At 36.3% G+C, this 17,948-nt stretch overlaps 1 protein-coding gene across 2 annotated transcripts in view; it reads right to left on the bottom strand.

Annotated features, from left to right (window-relative positions):
• The window catches only part of LOC145485107 (uncharacterized), a 28,697-nt gene extending 11,730 nt beyond the window's left edge, over positions 1-16,967 (bottom strand). The window contains exons 1-16 of one of the 2 annotated variants that reach the window (XM_081463782.1): positions 16,944-16,967; positions 12,833-13,052; positions 10,322-10,375; positions 10,192-10,248; positions 9,505-9,750; positions 8,986-9,136; positions 8,648-8,758; positions 8,105-8,199; positions 6,490-6,546; positions 6,072-6,132; positions 5,620-5,664; positions 5,033-5,232; positions 2,836-2,892; positions 2,475-2,541; positions 746-790; positions 83-276 (exon numbers count right to left, since the gene is read on the bottom strand). In XM_081463782.1, coding sequence (XP_081319908.1) covers positions 83-276; positions 746-790; positions 2,475-2,541; positions 2,836-2,892; positions 5,033-5,232; positions 5,620-5,664; positions 6,072-6,132; positions 6,490-6,546; positions 8,105-8,199; positions 8,648-8,758; positions 8,986-9,136; positions 9,505-9,750; positions 10,192-10,248; positions 10,322-10,375; positions 12,833-12,991 — 1,599 coding nt within the window. In that variant the 5' untranslated portion in view covers positions 12,992-13,052; positions 16,944-16,967. Of the gene's footprint in view, positions 1-82; positions 277-745; positions 791-2,474; positions 2,542-2,835; positions 2,893-5,032; positions 5,233-5,619; positions 5,665-6,071; positions 6,133-6,489; positions 6,547-8,104; positions 8,200-8,647; positions 8,759-8,985; positions 9,137-9,504; positions 9,751-10,191; positions 10,249-10,321; positions 10,376-12,832; positions 13,111-16,943 lie in introns of those variants that run through there. The other variant, XM_081463781.1, reaches the window with a different exon arrangement.
• Between the last annotated feature and the right edge of the window lie 981 nt (positions 16,968-17,948).

The raw sequence follows: 17,948 nt of genomic DNA, 5'->3' as shown, positions 1-17,948 counted from the left end.
TCTTAATTCTCATAAACTAGCCGGTTCCAACTTCGCCCTTAAATGTCAAGAGGTATAATAAGCCAGAGCTCATTTTACGTACAGCGGAATGAGAGAGGTTGAGTTTATCCTCTTTGGACCATTTCACAAGGTACATAAACGGTGTGATGTATGGGTAAACTGGAGGTTTCCACGTCACAATCACTGTAAAGCGATAGTCCTGTTGCGCTGTCATAGGTCCCTCGAGTGTCACATTACTGACCATTCTATCCTCTAATGGGGTGTCAGGAGGGTGAGCTGTACAGAGTCAAAGATCAAACATGAGAAAAAAAAAAAAAAAAAAAAAAAACTGAGGGTAACCAATATGGTATATACAGAGTATTGTAGCGCCTGTCCAGAGGGCTGTGACTTCACTGTCAAGATCTGCATACTGTGAGGTTGCTCGCATATTGTTTAGGCAAAGAATGGCAATATAAAACAATTTAACTCGGCATAAAAATAATCAACCTTGATTTTAACCTGTATAAACCCTTCAAAGCTTTGCAATATGAGTGATCTCATTCCAACTGAAGGATGTGAGTGGCCTATCCCAGTCATACCTAACGGGCTCTCTGAAGGCCTTTTTCTAGCAAGGAAGATGCTGTACTGCTAACGACCGTCTTCCTCCACCGTCATTGAAAGGCGATTAAAAGATCTGAATTTGCACTTTTGGCTACGAACTATCATCAAAGAATTGCTTCACTACTACAATAATTTTCATCCTTACACTGATAACATTCGCTTGCAGGAAAGTCTGGGATGTTTAGACAACCTAAATGATCCACAGAAGTACATCATATCATTATTATAAATTCATCTTATTTAGTAATTTCTTAGAAATCGATTTCGTAATTGAAACTAACGATAAACAGTCACGACGTTTCGACCTCTCTGAGGTAATTTTCAAGTGCGAGTCAAGAATACAAAATTAGCATAAATATGTTTATGAATGGTTCTAATTAAAAAAAAGTGTCGCGAAGGATAAAATGCAATAAAATAATATTACGTAAAAAAAGCGATAAAAATATTTACGAAGTTGAGAAGGGACCAAAAGACAATTAAACAATTTTAACATACTTTTAAAGAACTGATCTAAACAAACGATTTAGCGAGAATTGAGTCACACTGTTTGTTCAGTGTTGTTTCAGTTCGATTCTTTGACAAAAATTGATTTGACACTTGATTAAAATTTTAAAACTATCTTAGAGAGCAAAATGATAGGAAGCCGGAAGACATTGCCCAAAGCTTTATAGCTAGACCAGTAGGTAAATATCAAATATTTTTTCAGCTGGACAGCTAGATGCTATCTGTAGGCCACATTTTGGTGCTTTAAGTCGCACAATTATTTCACCATATTGCTGCACTGTGATGAGTAATATAGGCCCGGTTCAAACGTCGAACTTAACATGTGCCGAACCTAATACCAATTTGGGTCGACCCAAATAATTAAGTTCGGCAGTTGATTCAAACGTCGAACCTAATTTAGTCGAACTTAATTGCAAAGATAAAAGAGACACTATTGCAAACGACGGTTATTGCTGACCAAAATGGCGGGAAAATGTGGCAAAAGACAAATTGAAGAAACGGATGAGCTTTCTTTTCTTCCAAGTGCCATCAAGGAAGACAGAAGTCGAAGAAGGCGACTCCAGATGCAGTTAGCACAGCCGAAGACGATTTTTGAATTTGGTTTGCCCTTTATTGTTGCTTATTCCCAAAGGAACATCACAGTTCCTGGTCCAGTTCCTTCCTGTGGTGGGTTTCTTCAAGATTCATTTATTTTGTCACTTTCTCTCAAAACCATGACTCGCAGTACGCCACCGAACTGCCTGCTTTCCAACCCGCTATACTCTCATCGTTTTCAAATACGGAACACCGCATACAAAAGTGGTTTATGCACATCAAGCAAGTTTATTTCGTGCTCTCGAAACAAGAGGAACACATATCTTCCCGCTCTTTCCGCTCTTCCTGCCATTTTGTTCCAAAAAGATCAAAACAAGCTGTGTGCGCATGACAAAAATAGGGAACGTGCAGAACTCTGGGTAAAAATTAATTAATTTAATGTATTTGTAATGTATGCATTAGGTTCGGTACATGACAAGTTCGACGTTTGAATCGGAGTCGCTCCGTAGTCGAACTGACCGACTGGCCATGTCGAACTTAATTCTCGGGTCGACCCAAATAACATCTGTCGAACTTAATTGATTCAAATGTCGATCTCGTCATGTACGTTATTGGGGCTATTGGGTTCGGCTCATGAAACGTTCGACGTTTGAACCGGGCCATAGATTCACTATGACAATAATTTGGAAGTAATTGTTTGAAAGTCTAGAAAAGTTGAGGCCACAAAAAAGGCAGTACTTTAAAATTAAGACTTTAATTAACAAATAAAAATGCAGTAGCTTAACACTCTTCCTGTTCATTAGCATATTCATATCAAGGTGAGTATTTGCACCAACCAGGAGTTGTTAAAATAATAGAGGTCCAAACAGAAAACGGCTTGCCATCCGGGAACGTTGGTTTTATCTACAGAATTAAAACGCACGACAATAAATCAGAACCACATGTACTTTAAACTGAAATTAGAGAATCCGGAAAAATTGTAGACAGAATTTCAAAGGGTGTTTTTCGGGTAACCAGGGCCCAGCATTTATGGAGTGTAGGAGCAGAATGTTTCTATTGCCATGACTAGAAACGGACATTCTGCCCTCGGGACGAGATTAATTCTACATGTGAAATAATTTATTTTGTAGCCCCTCACCACCCCTTACTGACAGTAACTCGTTACCGATGTGTTACGCGCTAACGGAATTAAATTACCTCAACTTTGTAGGACGTTACAGGCTGTAGATTTGTTATTGTGTGACGATTAATAGTCTGCAAAAATAATAGCACATGCAATTATCACAAAGTGACCCTCAAGATACAGACAAGGTCGTAATGACTGCTTAAGCAGTAGTTCTGAGAGGTACCGTAAATAATGGGACCCCCGGTTTGACAAGCTAAAAAACACTCATCATCGTCACTGCGAACGTCATCATTTTCATTGCCATCATCATCAGTATCATCATTATATCATAAGAAGAATCACGTCAGTTTCTGGTTGGGGTTTAATGACGTAATGCCAGTACCATTCGCGAACTCTCCTTTTGTCTAGTTTGAGCATGGCTGTGCATTATAAGCCCCTGTTTACGCTACGCCGGAGAAATTTGAAAACGCAGCTTTATTTCTATCGGTTAGGGCTATCGTCCACGCTAGTCCGCCACGAAAACGGGGCTTTTCGAAAACGCTCTTCAAACCGGAGGAATTTGAAAACTCTGGCTTTGTGTTAATTGTGGACGGAAAAATATCGAAAACGGAGCTTTTCCAAAACGATGATATCACGAAAATAATGTGCTTTTCTTTTCTTCCAGAGTTTTCCTCAAACACAAATCCGAAATGACTGGTGGTTTCGAGTTTTCAAATCGTTCTTCGGCGTAGCGTGGACGAGGCCTTAAAAACAAGTAATCTACAATTTGTAAATTCACGTTCGATTTCGTTACATAATGTTTACCGTAACTTAAGGTACGTACACAAATTTAGACAGAGGTTATATCACTTATATCGTTCATTTATTTTATCCTTTAGAGGTAACATTTTCTTCAAATGAAAAAAAAAAAAAAAAAAAAAAAAAAAAAATAGTAGGTATCTGAAATAGCTATGGCTCAAAACTCACGGTGGAGTCAATTAAGTAAAAACCACCAGTCAATTAAATTATATTCTGGACCTTCCCAAAGCAAAAAGAACTACTTATGGTCTGCACTCTTTTTCATACTTAACTAGTAAAATATGGAACTCTCTCCCGGACACTTACAGGACATCTGATTTTCTTCAATTCAAGCGAAAGATCCTTAAATATGAGGCCTTTCCACAGTGTAAATATATATAGTGTATAAATGATATAGAATTGTAATTGTATTTCATTTTATTTTATTTTATCTATTTACTTTTTCTTTCTAATATTTATTTCTCTCGAAGATATTACTCTGTAAATTCGAGGTTAAATAAAGTATATGTTATATGTTATGTATGTTAAGTCGCTATTGTCGCACAACAATAGGAGAACATCTAGTAAGATATCATTGCAAAAAATCAAACGTTTCCAACCAGAACCGAATTGAGCCAGTTGGCGACCCTGTACTAATCATCTTGCCTTTCAAAGACCACAAATCCGCCGACTCCATACGCAGACAACTAAGCGACCTTGGAAAGAAAATTGATCGTGTATTACAACCAGTTTTCACAATCAGGAAAATCTTGAAAGATTTGAAAGTCACGGAAACAAAGCCCTCACTGTTAATCCAACAATGCATTGTGTATGAACTTACACGTAATTCGTGTGATTCGAATTATACAGGCTACACGAGCCGTCACCTCCACAAACATTCCGTCACCAGTAAACATCTTAGCGACGAACACAGTCAAAAAACGAGCAATCTTCAAGAGCAATTTGTCATCCTAAAGAAATGTCGCAGAAAGTTTGACTGCTTTATTTATGAGATGCTTTTAATAAGGAAAAAGAGACCAACTCTGAACACTCAAATGACTCCATTCTAGCGAAACAGTTCTGTAAATTATATACATTATTTTGTTTTTGTTGGTTAAGTACATTATTTTTTTTCCCTTTATCTCACTTTATTCTAATGCAGTTTACATTTACTCTTTACTTTTTATCCCGAGATAACAGTGTCCATTGTATTTGATCAAAGCTTGGTTTTATGACGTCATCACCTGGCTAGCTTGCCTAATCATTCTAAATACATGAATATCTCAGGAACGAAAAGAGATAGCCTTGACAGCAATTTCAGGGGTGCATCACAACTCGGTGAAGTGTACAGCTACAAGTAGAATTAACTGTTTTACAACATCGCGAATGAAAATGGCTGGGCGAAGGTAACTTTACACGCGACATGAGTAAAAAATAATTATTATTAAATGTAAAGAGGTATTATGTGCAAAAACAAAATATTTCACTTACAGCAAATTCGAACCCCGTTTGTTCAAGGCTGTCTTCCTTGGACCATTTCACGCCGTACAGGAACGGTGTCTTGTACGGGTAAACTGGGGGGTTCCACGTCACATTAGCTGTAAAACGATAGTCCTGTTGCTCTGTCATATCGCCCTCGATTTTCACATTACTGACCATTCTGTCTTTTAATGGAGCGTAAGGAGGGTCGACTGCACAGAGTCAAAGATTAAAAACGACAACGATCAGGTTTGAATGTGAGGCTTAATCAAAGCGACTGTAAATAGAGCTGTGTGTATGTGCCCCTATAAAACAGTTAAATTTAATACACAAAAAATGTTCGTTTGACCAAATTTGTATAAACACTTTGCAAACTGGATGATCTACTAGGCCTTGTTAGTTATAAACGTCAGGCGGAAGGACCTCACTAACCTAGACCCAGTTATATACCCAACAGGCTATCTCAAAGGTTTACAAGGTTCCTTCAGAAAGCATCTCTGTTTACGTGAAAGAACGAGATCTGTCGGGGCTTTGCACGGGTGGCTTCAAACTATCAAAAGATGTTTTCTTGACCGATGAAAATAAGTTTGCATACTTACACTTATAGCATTCACTTGTGGGAAAGTTTGTGATGTTTTGACAACCTGAAAGTTGCACAGATATACATTACATCATTAAGTTCAGCTCCTAAATTGAAGTTAAAGGCTGCAGCCAAGATATATCATGTCATATAATAAAACGGCATTAGGCTCCTCTATCTAGTACATGGGCAAACTTCCATGCGCTCAGATAGTATGCAATCACCATTAAAACAAAAACGTGCATTCTATTTTATTACAACGCAACTATAGTGAAAAAAAGGACGGTATTTGCTTTTGCGTAATGACACAGACAAGATGAATTTAATTTAATCATTCTGCGTCTCTTCCAGTTTTAAGATATGACTACAGCTTTTTCTTACCGGCAGTAGAATATCATTACAAAGACAACAAAACCAAGATTCGTATAGTCAAGTCGATTGTTTGGGGTGGTGTATATGCGACGTATTTACCTGGATATGTGTAGTTAAATACTGTGGGATAACTCACACTGCAGCCAACTATAGAATAAATCTAGTAACAAAGCACACGGCATGATCATAAGTACCTTTCAAAATCGAGTAACCAAGGTAATGATACGCTATACAAATTAAATCGGAAGCCAACATCATGATCAGCGTTTAAGATCACAAAGGAAGATATCAACCAGAAAAATGTTTTGGCTTTTCCTACCAAAGAATAACTTTTAGAATGCCAGCTGTCAACATTCATAAGTCCACAAAAGTATCTCAACAGCGTTTACGCTACATTCGACAAGTATTCAGTAACAAAGATCTTTTAACATTTTATTGAAAATAAATCGGCCGTAGTTTTCCTTTGCTTGATGAAACAATGGCAAATATATATTTTTATTCCTGCTTTAACTCTTACTTCCAGTGTGTGGATGCATTTCAAGGACTTGTGAGAAATGTGCATTGATAAAGTTGCCTATAACAAAGAGGAAAATGTTATGAGCACTTTCTTGTGTGTAGTACTACTGGAAGGGCAAGGCAGGTAAGTGAGCTGTAAGTAAGATTATAAATTATGTTAATTAATTATTGTTAATGAACTGCAAGTGTAAAGGCTGTATAGGTAAAAGCATACCAAAGTAAGAATATACATTTTTTTTCATTCTTTCATCCTGTTTATTTGCCTTTTTTACTTAATATATAGTATAGTACTTGTAGTATGCCTGGAATTGTCTTCAGACATGAAGGACAAGAGATTGATATTTTATAACAGACTTCTTTGGTACAATGTTTTGGAAAAGCAATTCCCGAAAATATTTCTGAACGGTCCATTTACAAAATTCGCACCGATCAGCAGGATCGTAGCTTGCAATAGGCAACTCATGCTGAGACACTTTTCTCAGTCATTTTTATTACTACTTTTTTAAAAAATTTTTGTGGTTTATAGTCATCATAAACTCCCTATAAATACTTAGGAAGAGAATTTGGCCATGCCCATTGCATTAATCATAATTTTTCATGAACATTGCCATTGCCAGCCTTTTTCTTTCCTCTACCTGCGGGCCTGCTCAGCTGTAGAGAACCAACCAGAATCCTCTTTTTCATCGACAACCAATTTGTCATATATGATAAATTTCAATATCAAGCTCCCAACATTGTACACTATCCTTAAAGTCAAATTGACCAGTAACAGAGGAAGCAGCTGGCAGCTTAATATTTGCTCTGTTGTTAACTCTAATAATATTGACGCTCTGCTGTTCAATGTTCGTCATTTACCATAACGCCGTGTCAAAAATAGAGCAATTGGGCACACAGTGAACAAGCAAGATCTCTGATAGAAACCTACGTGTGAGTAGATTCCGTACCCTAACGTATAGCAAACAAGATTTGCAATGAAACCCATTTCGCATCGCTTTTTCATAAACGTACTATTAATCTGCTCAAAGTAAAAAAGATACACGCTGCCGGAAAAGATAAAAGGTAAGATAAAGGGAAGAGAGTTAATTACCCACATATATAGGCTTCAGAAGTCCAGGAGGGTCTAGAAGTTGCCAATCATATGACTTGCCGATTGTACTCACATGGACAGACAGCGTACCCAAGCTACGTCACGAATGAATACTATATGTAATTATAACTCGTTAGAGAAGGATCACATTGGTAGTAAGGAGATTTACACTCCCACCCTTCATCCTCTCTCTGCTGAGATTATCCAGAAATGGAAATGCATGGCAATCTACCAAATTCCAAGTTACCAAGTTACTATCATTTGAGCGTGAAATGTTAAAAATTCTTCAACATTCGAAAATAAGTAAACTTTGTATGGAAAGAGACAACCCTTGCCATTTTCAGAAAAGCTTGGTAATTTTCTTCAAAATCAGTATTTTAAAACGCTACCCTGGTAATACGTGTAATGGTTGGCCAGAACGAAACGAAACGTCTTCATCATATTATCCTTTGTTGCAAATTGTCCATTTGCTCGTTCCAGGGTGATCGTATTTTAATAACTTGTTACTCAGTAAATATTATTTACTAACCCCATTAGAATCTTCTGCACGAGGCAAAGACTCATATTGACAGGATGAATCGGCAGAAAAGTGTGCTCCGTAGTGTGAAATGAGATCCTTCTGATCTGAATACAGAAATTGGACAGAACAACTGTTAGGCAGTAGGCTTGATATTTCCCAGCAACCTAATAGCTACTTATTAGAAATTACACACTAGGCTTAGTGGTAAACCTTTCAAACTTTATCTCTCTCATAAAAGTCACTATCGTAAGAAACATTTACACCAAACTTTTTCTTTTGAAAACAGACGGAAAAGGCAACGTGGCAATGGCCTTTTAAATATTTTTATTCTCTTTTCTTCGCACCCTTTTTGGTAATATTTCTCATAGTCCTTACTCTTTTAGACAAAATTGGCTTTCATCGAGAACCTAGAAACCATGGTTGTATCTGGAACGAGGACTAAAGTTTAATGGTGGATTGCGGAGCATGAGTCAGACAAGAACTGCACCTTGGCATCTTCATGCACTCATGCTGTTTTTTTTTTTTTTTTTTTTTTTTTTTTTCTCTACCTACCTTTAGGTGGATTCCAAGAAACTGTCAACTTTATTTTATCTGCAATACTGGCGCTGTCATAGACTAGGCTATCCAGTGTCACATTAGTCACAGAATCCGGCTTTGTAAGGGCTGAAAGAAGGAATGTCAATTAATAAAGACCATTTAAGAAAGAATGAAAAAAGAACATTTAAACAAACCATCACGTCGACATCGACAATTAAAGTATTATAAAAATTACTCGAGTATTTACTTCTAAGCGACAGACTTAAGAAGCTACCACAGTTAAATGAATTCTGATCATAACAAAACAAAAAAATAATATTATAATAAATGTAGAATTGATTTTCACTACTCACTTATTTGCGATGTTTGCGGTCCATAGCTTACAGAAGAATTTCCTGTTAATACAGCAATTTTGAATCGGAAAAATATATCTTTGTATTCCGACCATGTAGTGTTCGCACAGGGAAGTTCAAACTTGACTGTAGCCCGTGAGCTGACGTAGACCTAATTAAGAAGTAAGAAAACGGCACATTTATGTAAGTAAGACAAGAACCAGTCCGTGATGCAGAGGAGGATAAAGTAAATGTTAAAAAAACGAGGTGGGAAACGAAAACGTGAAACAAAACAGGCTGTTAGAAATTAGAGACGAACGCGAGTACGGAAACGAGATAGAGAAGAGAAGAAGTCTACGCTAGACAGACGAAACGCATTGGAGAAATAAACAAGTTTTACCGCTACAGTTCGTAGAATGCTGCGTACTAGTTTAGTGTTGAAAACATTGTAAAAAAGAATCTCTTTAACGCGTCTTAGTGCTAAACCAAAACAACGAAAACGAAAAAAGTACTCTTGAATGTGATATCTGGACAGTTTACCTCTGATAAGTATTTATAAGAAACTTTAGATTCCTCTCCAGTAAACGTCATTTCGATTAAGTACACAACTGCACCACTCGTGTTAAGCACAGGATCCCACTTGAGTGAGATTGAGGTGAAATTCCTGCTTGTTATTGTTGGTATACCAGGTTTTGGTGGAAAGGAACCATCTCCGGCTATTAAGAACGAACCGTTCTGTAACTGCGCCAAAAACACGCAGCTTTTCTCACAGCTGCTTGTGTTATTCTGGAAGAGAAAAACAACTCTAGGCTTCTCAAATGGCTCGAGAAATTAAAAAAGGAAAGTTTCAATTGCTAATTTCCTTGTCTAGAGTATTTATTATTATTATTATTATTATTATTGTTATTATTGTTTTGTTTTATTTTATTTTATTTTATTCTATTCTATTCTATTCTATTCTATTCTATTCTATTCTATTCTATTCTATTTTATTTTATTTTATTTTATTTTATTTTATTTTTTTCTTAGACAAAGCAAGATTAAAAGAATGCATTGCTCAGGAAGTAATTTGAACTACAGTTAAGGGATAAATTCTTTCCGAATCCGAGGGCTCGATTATAAGCTTATCCAACAGTTTCCAGTCAATGAATAATTAAGGAAACGGTCATTTGCACTGATTGGGAATAGACAGATATTTTATTTAGGAACAATTGTATATCTACTTACACAACTTTGCTTGCACGTTTCTTCATCAGGAAAAGGGGTTCCACACGGGATGAGGCACTGTGAAAAGAATGATATTTGTATCGAAATCCTCCCTTCTCTAAAGTAAGTTGTCTATTTAGAAGGAACCTACCTCTTGGCAGTTTGATGCGTCGCAATTCGTTGCTGTGTGATTGGCAGCTGGGTTCTAACAAAATGACAGAAACGGTTAAAATTTATCAGCTCTATCCCGTCCTGATGCCGATTAAACATTTTAATTTTGCCATAGAAGTCACATGCCTAGAATTCAAACTTATGTAAAATTAATTGTCAGCAGGATAGAATTCTACTTGTACACTTATTCAGTTGCTGCCAATTGATTGGCTGAGCTATCTCTCATAAGTTAATCGTCCACAGCATGGCGATGACTTTGTCGTTTCTTCGAAGTTCAGGGACTCTCTTCGGGGAAGATTTAGAAACATTGCTACAATAAACCTCTTTTACCGATACGGCGGCCGTTGTGAATTCCATTGTTTTCAAATAGCTATTATGGGGATGCTCAGGAGGCAAATTAGCATGTATTTGTCCCCTAAGCATCCGATAATAGCTATTTGAAACAATTTATTTAAAATGGCTGCCGTATAGGTAAAAAGGTGTTTTAGACTACAAAGGAGGCTATACAGGAAGAACATTAAACGTTTCTTGAATATAAAACTCAAAATTGCTGAAAAAGAAACTGATCAGTGCACGTGCTCAGCTTGATAAATTGCAAATGATAATTCAGTTCCACGCAAATTGGCCAAAGGGTGAAGTTTAGTACAACCACAGGCCGCCCAAGGGCGAGATGAGGGGAAATAAAATATGTAAATGAAATGTACGCGAACGTGACTCTTGCCTTCGAGCGGTGTTGTGTTACTAAGATGCGATTTACAAGGGTTTGTAAGGGAACTTTACGGGTTTGCTTTAAATACCTAAACTTTAGTGTTCTGTGAATGAAACTGACTTACCTTGCTTTCCTGTCGTAATCTTTGTTGTTTCACGGTGTTTGAGGCCGATTTGAAGCGTTTTCAACGAACACCGTGAAACAACAAAGAATACGACAGGAAAGCAAGGTAAGTCAGTTTTATTCACAGAACATTAAATTTTAGGTATTTAAAGCAAACCTGTAAAGTTCCCATACAAACCCTTGGAAATAGCACCGCTCGAAGGCAAGAGTCACGTTCGCGTACGTTTCATTTACATTAATTATTTCCTCTTATCTTTCGCTTGGGCCGCCTGTAGTACAACATTAAAACATTAAATATGCAGAAAAATAATTAAAAGTCTTTATTTGAAGAACATTTGGTTAGAATGATAGTTGGTTGGGCCTTCGGTTCATATTTATCAGTTTTCTAATAATTTTAGTCAAATTTCGAGCTCATAATCTAGGCAAGTGAGTTGTAAGTTGAAGCTCTATGTGATGACTAAACAAAAGATGGTTAGTCACACCCACCTACTCTTGAACCTCATACAAAATGTGTTTTGCTGCGTGGTGAAGTCTGTCATAAAGCTGAATCACAACAAAACTTACTGTTTTCTTAGTTCTTATATATTTCGTTTAAACACTTAGCCAAACGAACAAATCTCATTACCTTTCAACGCAATTGAAAAGTGGTATCCCTTCTCTATGTAACGCAGTTTGGTCGAGTTTAAGACAATTTATTCAAGAGAAATAGCTCAAACTAAATGAATATATTTTTTTCCAAATTCGCGTTATTTGCAGTTACTTTATTTTATTTTTCTACGGCAGCAGTGTGTTAACACTAAGCGAGGAAACAACCCTAGAGTTTATTCATGTGGCAAACTATTTCGGGACATATTTAATTGAATCAATTTCGTTTTCTTTTATTTATTGTAGAGTTATTATGTATAAACAACCCAGGTTTGGACTTGGAAATGAGTGAGGCACGTAGGCTCGGTTCGTGTATCACCTCTGGAAATCATCAAGATATTTCAATTTCGTTATCGTTGTGAATTTCATCAACCAGTAGCAAGCTTTTAAAGCACAATACCTGTTCGTAATAATATCAGGAACAAAAATAAATTAATAGGGAAATTCGTGAATCTTTCAATTTTGAAATAGTAAAGTCAAATGCGAGTAAATGCATTGTCATTCTGAATTAAACGATTGGATAAAGGTTTAACTTGAAAAAGTGCCACAAAGATCGTTGACAATAGCTGCGAAAAGCAGGAAGAATAAAATATTTCCGCGCCTTCGATTCTGCCTGGAGACGTCACGTTTGGCGAATAGCGCATATTTGATCGGCTTATTTGATTATCTAGCCGGGCGATAACTGTCATAACTTGGTGGCGAAATAATAATTGGTTTGGTAGCTAAAAAAATGATTCTTTTTTTTATATATATCAATAAGATTTAGATTCTGTGGAATTAGTTTGAAGAGATTAAGGATTTTGCGGTAATAAGTAACCCGTGGCATTCAAATACTAGAGTTAATCTTTAATTCGTAAGTCGCCTATCGAGAAAGAAATACCAATTTAAAATTGCTGCAGCAAATTTTCCATCTGAAACTCGATTAACATCCAAAGACTAGTTACACTGTAATGATAAGTTATTGAGAGTACACGTTAACACTTCTTCTCAAAGTATATTGGAAAGCAGTCTTACCTGTGTGATGCAGTTTGCGTAGCATCGAGCCTTCCTGACAATTGCCGAATCGATTGGGACTCCTTTAACTTTATAATAGAACGTGAAAATCCATAGAATCAGCAAAAGACGGAAAGAGTTTTGCCTGAAGAACTTCCAAAACATCACTAACGATCGCATGTCCTCTGCATTTTAAACTGGACACAATCCAAGATATTGCAGTTGAGCAGCAATTCAGTCTCTGTTAAAGAAACGTCAGAGTTTGAATATTGTGGCAAAAATGTTGACCAACAATGCTAATTGACACTTCCGCTAAAAGGGTTCTGTTTGGCTGACGAAGTGACATGAAGTAATGTCGTGAAGTCAAGACTTGGTGAATTACTTTTTTACTTGCTTTTTTTTCAGCATCTTCACTCATAACTTATTGAATCCAACAGATAGCTGCTTAAGTTATACTGTTGCCTCTACATCAATCTAACGTGGTCGTAAATGGCACATTATATTTTGTTGATGTTTAGTTGTTCTGTTGTCAATAGGTAGTTTCGGTGGGGAGCTCCTTTGTCTGAATGTCTGCTTGGTATTAACATATATAATGGAAGCAAACTTAGAATAAAACTTAACGCCTTAAACACATATTTACAAAAAACGATTTAATTAAATTTCAAGGATGTTCGCTTTCAAGAATCTTTCCTGCTGATGAAAAGCTCGCGCTGACTGCTTCAACGCTTTATCTTCGGAATCAACTGTCCAAAAGAGAGAGGTTCATATGTAGATTTTTGTCGACAATGAAATGTCAGTTAGTTGCATTTAAGTTGAGTATTATGACAACACTCGTAGATAAAGCAAAAACGAAGAATTGTCGCCAAAATAAGGACGATAGTTCGGCTTATCCCATCTAGTTTCCTCTATGGATTTAAAAGTGTGATCAGTTTAAATTACCGTGTCTCAGAAACTGACTTTTATTGACAAAAGAGACAAACTAGATATAATTGTTTCCATTGCTCATACAGATCTCCTGACAGACAATATTTCTTTGGGGAATATATTTTCCGGATACTAATTAATAGAAAAAAAAATAATAAAAAACTATTAAAATCATTGTTGATCAGCAAAAGAGTGGTTTCGCAATTGAAACATGCTTTTATTTTGACCGTTAATTATATTGTGACTGATAAACTGCAGGATTTTGAAAAAGAGTCTGGTGATTCTAATTGAATATCATCAAAATCGCTATGTTGTGTGGATCTCATTTGAGATGAACGAGAGCCATGATTGATAGCGATCAATCGGGAAACATCTCGTTCTGTGGCTTATTTGCACAGGTGCAGCGTTAGTACTATGAAATTACACTCAAATGATTAGTAATTCGGTGCATGGTATAGCTTTTACAGCAAGTATGTCCTGCTTGACAAACGGCTTTGGGCATCTTATATCACATCCGGGTGATTTTCAGCAACAGAATCCGTTTCCGAGCCAATTTTTTCTTTAACTTGTACATAATAAGTACGATAAGGAATACCGGCAAGGAACGAAACTTAGTATAAAAGGATCTACGTGTCTTACTGTATACCGGGCTGAACTGAATCACTAAAAACTGAAAAAAAGAAAGGTTAAACTAATATATCGTAGTCAAACTTCATACTTAACCCTGTTTAGCACAAAGGGGAGAAGGAAGCTGGTGCTTAAGCGCCCAAGCTAATTTGAAACTCTTTCCCGGATTTAAGCTGTGGTAATAAAACTTGGTGATTTTTGTAACTCTGAGACGTACAAAGGCGAACAAAGTTTCCAGTTTTCTTTATCAATTATAGAAATTCAACAATGTGCGCATTTCATAAGCATTCTGGCTTGATTTTATATTAATTTCCGTTATTTCTTGTGACTTTTTAAGAAAATAGTTAAATCCAAGATGGTGGTTCCATGATGGCGGGTTAAATGACGTCATATGACGTCACAGCCAACAAATATGGTATCATTTTGTGAAGCAAACTTAGGGCTATCTAATCAATGTTAATTTATTTCGCTGAGACGTAGTCCAATCCCTTCCCCTCTGTACCACGGTGGGGGTAGGAGTTAGCTTGTACGCTAGAGGGTTAACAGTAATGTTCTCAGCTAACATTTTGGTGTGTTTCTGAATTTTTCAAATGACCAGACTTTGTTATATAGCGAGCATGTTTTCAATGGGTTTTTACTGAATTTTGGTGTTTATAACCAAAAATTCTGTTGTTGTTGTTTTTTTTTTTGTTTGTTTTTTTTTTTTTATGAGACGCTTCATTGCATACGGTTAGTGACTGACATTTGACAGGCGGGAAAGCTTTGCTGTCTTAACGTCAATGTATATTAATAGGAAAGGCATTGAAATCGGGCAACTTTTCTCGCTAGAATTGCTTTAAATATGCACAAAAAGGATATACAATTCAAAAAAAACATATCAGATTGCAAAAAGTGGAAAATATGAAATATTTTGTGTCTCCAAGCTTAGCTTCTAATTTGGCTCCAAAAATGGGTCACCGGCAACTCGCTCGTAGTTCGACGAGTGTCGCCAGTGTCCTAAGATATCAGTTGTGTTATTCTGAAAAAAAAAAAGTGCTGTCTTCCTTCAAATTAAACTTGGAATTTTCAAGTTAACTATTAGAAGAGTTAGCATTGTCAGTGCTTTTGTTAGCTGCCAAGAAAAAGACCATTATCGTGTCGTTTCGGTTGGCTAGTTTAGCTTTGACTCCGCTCGTATTGCGGGCGCAGCCGCTGTACGTAAGGTTGCTTTTATATGTTTTTTCTAAAGTTTTACAGTCCTTATATCTTCATGTATTTTTTGTTCTTTAATTTTCAAATCAAATTTTGAGCTTTTTATATCTTTCCCAAACATGTTTGAAATCTGAGGTCTAAAATGGTGGGCATTCTGACATATGACGTCGTTCAGACGTATCATGAAGTCATGATTGGTATGCGATTCTCACAGAGATTAACCGTGTTTGGGTGCTATACATGTCTTATAGTCGATTTGATCAGTGGGAGCTAAAAATGCATGGTGTACTTTACTCGTGACGTTTTAAGTTTTACAGCAATTATCTTGGAACTTCGCCTAAGTAAAGAGAGCGCCTCATAGTTTTCATGTTTTAGAGCTTTAGCATTTTGTTAGGGAGGTGAGGTCACAAATTTGGCGCCATTTTTTTTTCTTTTTTTGCAGTAATATTGATTGGAAATCTAATAAATGAGCTTGCCATAAGTATCTCAATCTAACATTTAATTAAAATATTTACGTCAACTTAAAGAATATAACGTTTTGAATTCTGAATTTTGTTTCATATTCAGCAAAAACTTAAGTGTATCATTTTAAACCCGTTGTGCACCTCAACCTTTCCACCACGAGATAAATAGGCAGGTAATTTTGTCCTCTCCAACAATTTCCGATATTTAAATCGTTATTTTTGGGCTTTTTTTCCATTTTCTTTTGTTACAGTATGTTCGAGGCGTAAAATGTTCACTTACTATACAGCACAGTTTCTTTAGCATTACATATTCGGGTTGTATTTTCAAAAAAAAAAAAAAGTAATATATAGTATTCTAAAATACACCTTAACACATTCGGGGATAAGCCTCCCTTTAAATTTCATGCCAATCATTTTTTGAAACGTAGAATGCCTTTCTAATTAGACGTGATCGTATATTTGAGTCTATTACTAGCTCTAGTAAGAAAATACAACGCAGCAAAGCAAAGTATCAATGGGTAATTGGAATAACCGTCAACTGAACTGTGATAAGACAGTTTACATCTGAAGACCAGTATTTTGTGTTAACTGTTGACTTATTACATGCCACGTTCTACAAATATTAAAATTGAAATTTTTCTCCCACGCAAAAAGTAAAAATGTACTTTATGTTCCACAAAAAGAATTGCAAGTCTTTTAACACCAAATCCACATATTATAAGAACGGATCAGCTCGGCTTGTATAATAAGTCAGAAAATCATAAACGGTGAATTTTATACATAAAATGATAAACTAATCTGAACATAATGCGTAATAAATTCTTATATTTTTCAAGTCCGTTAATTCATGTAACAAAGATAGACTGGGTGGTTGTCTAAGCTGAATTACTCATAATTCCACAAAAGTAAATGGTATGTTTTTTTACCTGAAAGGGTTGAACGAGATCAGCAAGTCCGCTTCGCAATTACAAGCCACGTCAAATGATTTCTAGTGCAGATGTCGAGCGAGGACCGTTAAATTATTCATATATGGGATACAAGTCAACTGTTATATTTTATGTATTTGGCTTACAGCTCAGTACCTGCTAGTGGCTGACATAGTTGTCTTTAAACAAGCCCGTTTGGTTTACTCATAAGACAACAAATTTCCTGAACAAGAGCATTTGTGTAATAATGTCACGTAGTCCATCTTTCATTTACTTAAAGTTGAGTATTTTCATTTGTATTTTAATTTACTTGCACAAAAATGTCACTTAGCCCACGTCTTCGCTAATATCTGCGATTTGGTCGTAATTAAATTTCATTGTTTCCATGTTTACTTTAATTTGAAGTGTATCACTGCAATTCTATACGAGTTTTCCCCAACGCAGTTGTTACTGAATGGCCAGCACGCGGGAAAGGTCTGTTTAAAATTATCTGACGAAAATTTTTAATTCCCCGGTTGCGTTGCCTCAGGTAGACCATACCCATGAAGACTCGTTCCGTCAAGTTAAGCACGTTCTTATTACATCCTGCCAGAGGTTTCCATGATTTTACCAATAACAAGAAAGGTTTTATTTTCATGGCAGTGACACTTTCATTTACGAAAGCAAACTGACCCAATAGGTATTTTCTAGATGGCTCGTGTGTATTTGGAAAGTAAGTTAATTACATTCTTCAATATAATTCCCAAGGTAGTAATAATCTTATATAGCCCGCCTGCTGATCTCGACGGAAATTAGAATACGTTCGCTGGTTTCGTCTCATTGTTTATGGTTTATTCGTTTTTCTTGACGTTTTTTACTTTTTTTTTTTTTTTTTTTTTTCTCAGTTAGCATATGTAATCATACGGTTTCGAGTTCAATTTGGAATTAATTTGCACGAGTGAGTTTTTCAAAAAGCTGAAATTGCACGAGCCGCTTCGGCGAGTGTAATTTCAGCTTTTCGAAAAA

Source organism: Orbicella franksi, chromosome 4, assembly GCF_964199315.1.
Source record: "Orbicella franksi chromosome 4, jaOrbFran1.1, whole genome shotgun sequence".
Taxonomy (NCBI): domain Eukaryota; kingdom Metazoa; phylum Cnidaria; class Anthozoa; order Scleractinia; family Merulinidae; genus Orbicella; species Orbicella franksi.
The sequence above is the reverse complement of the archived record's forward strand: the minus strand, read 5'-3'. Positions and strand labels throughout refer to the sequence as shown.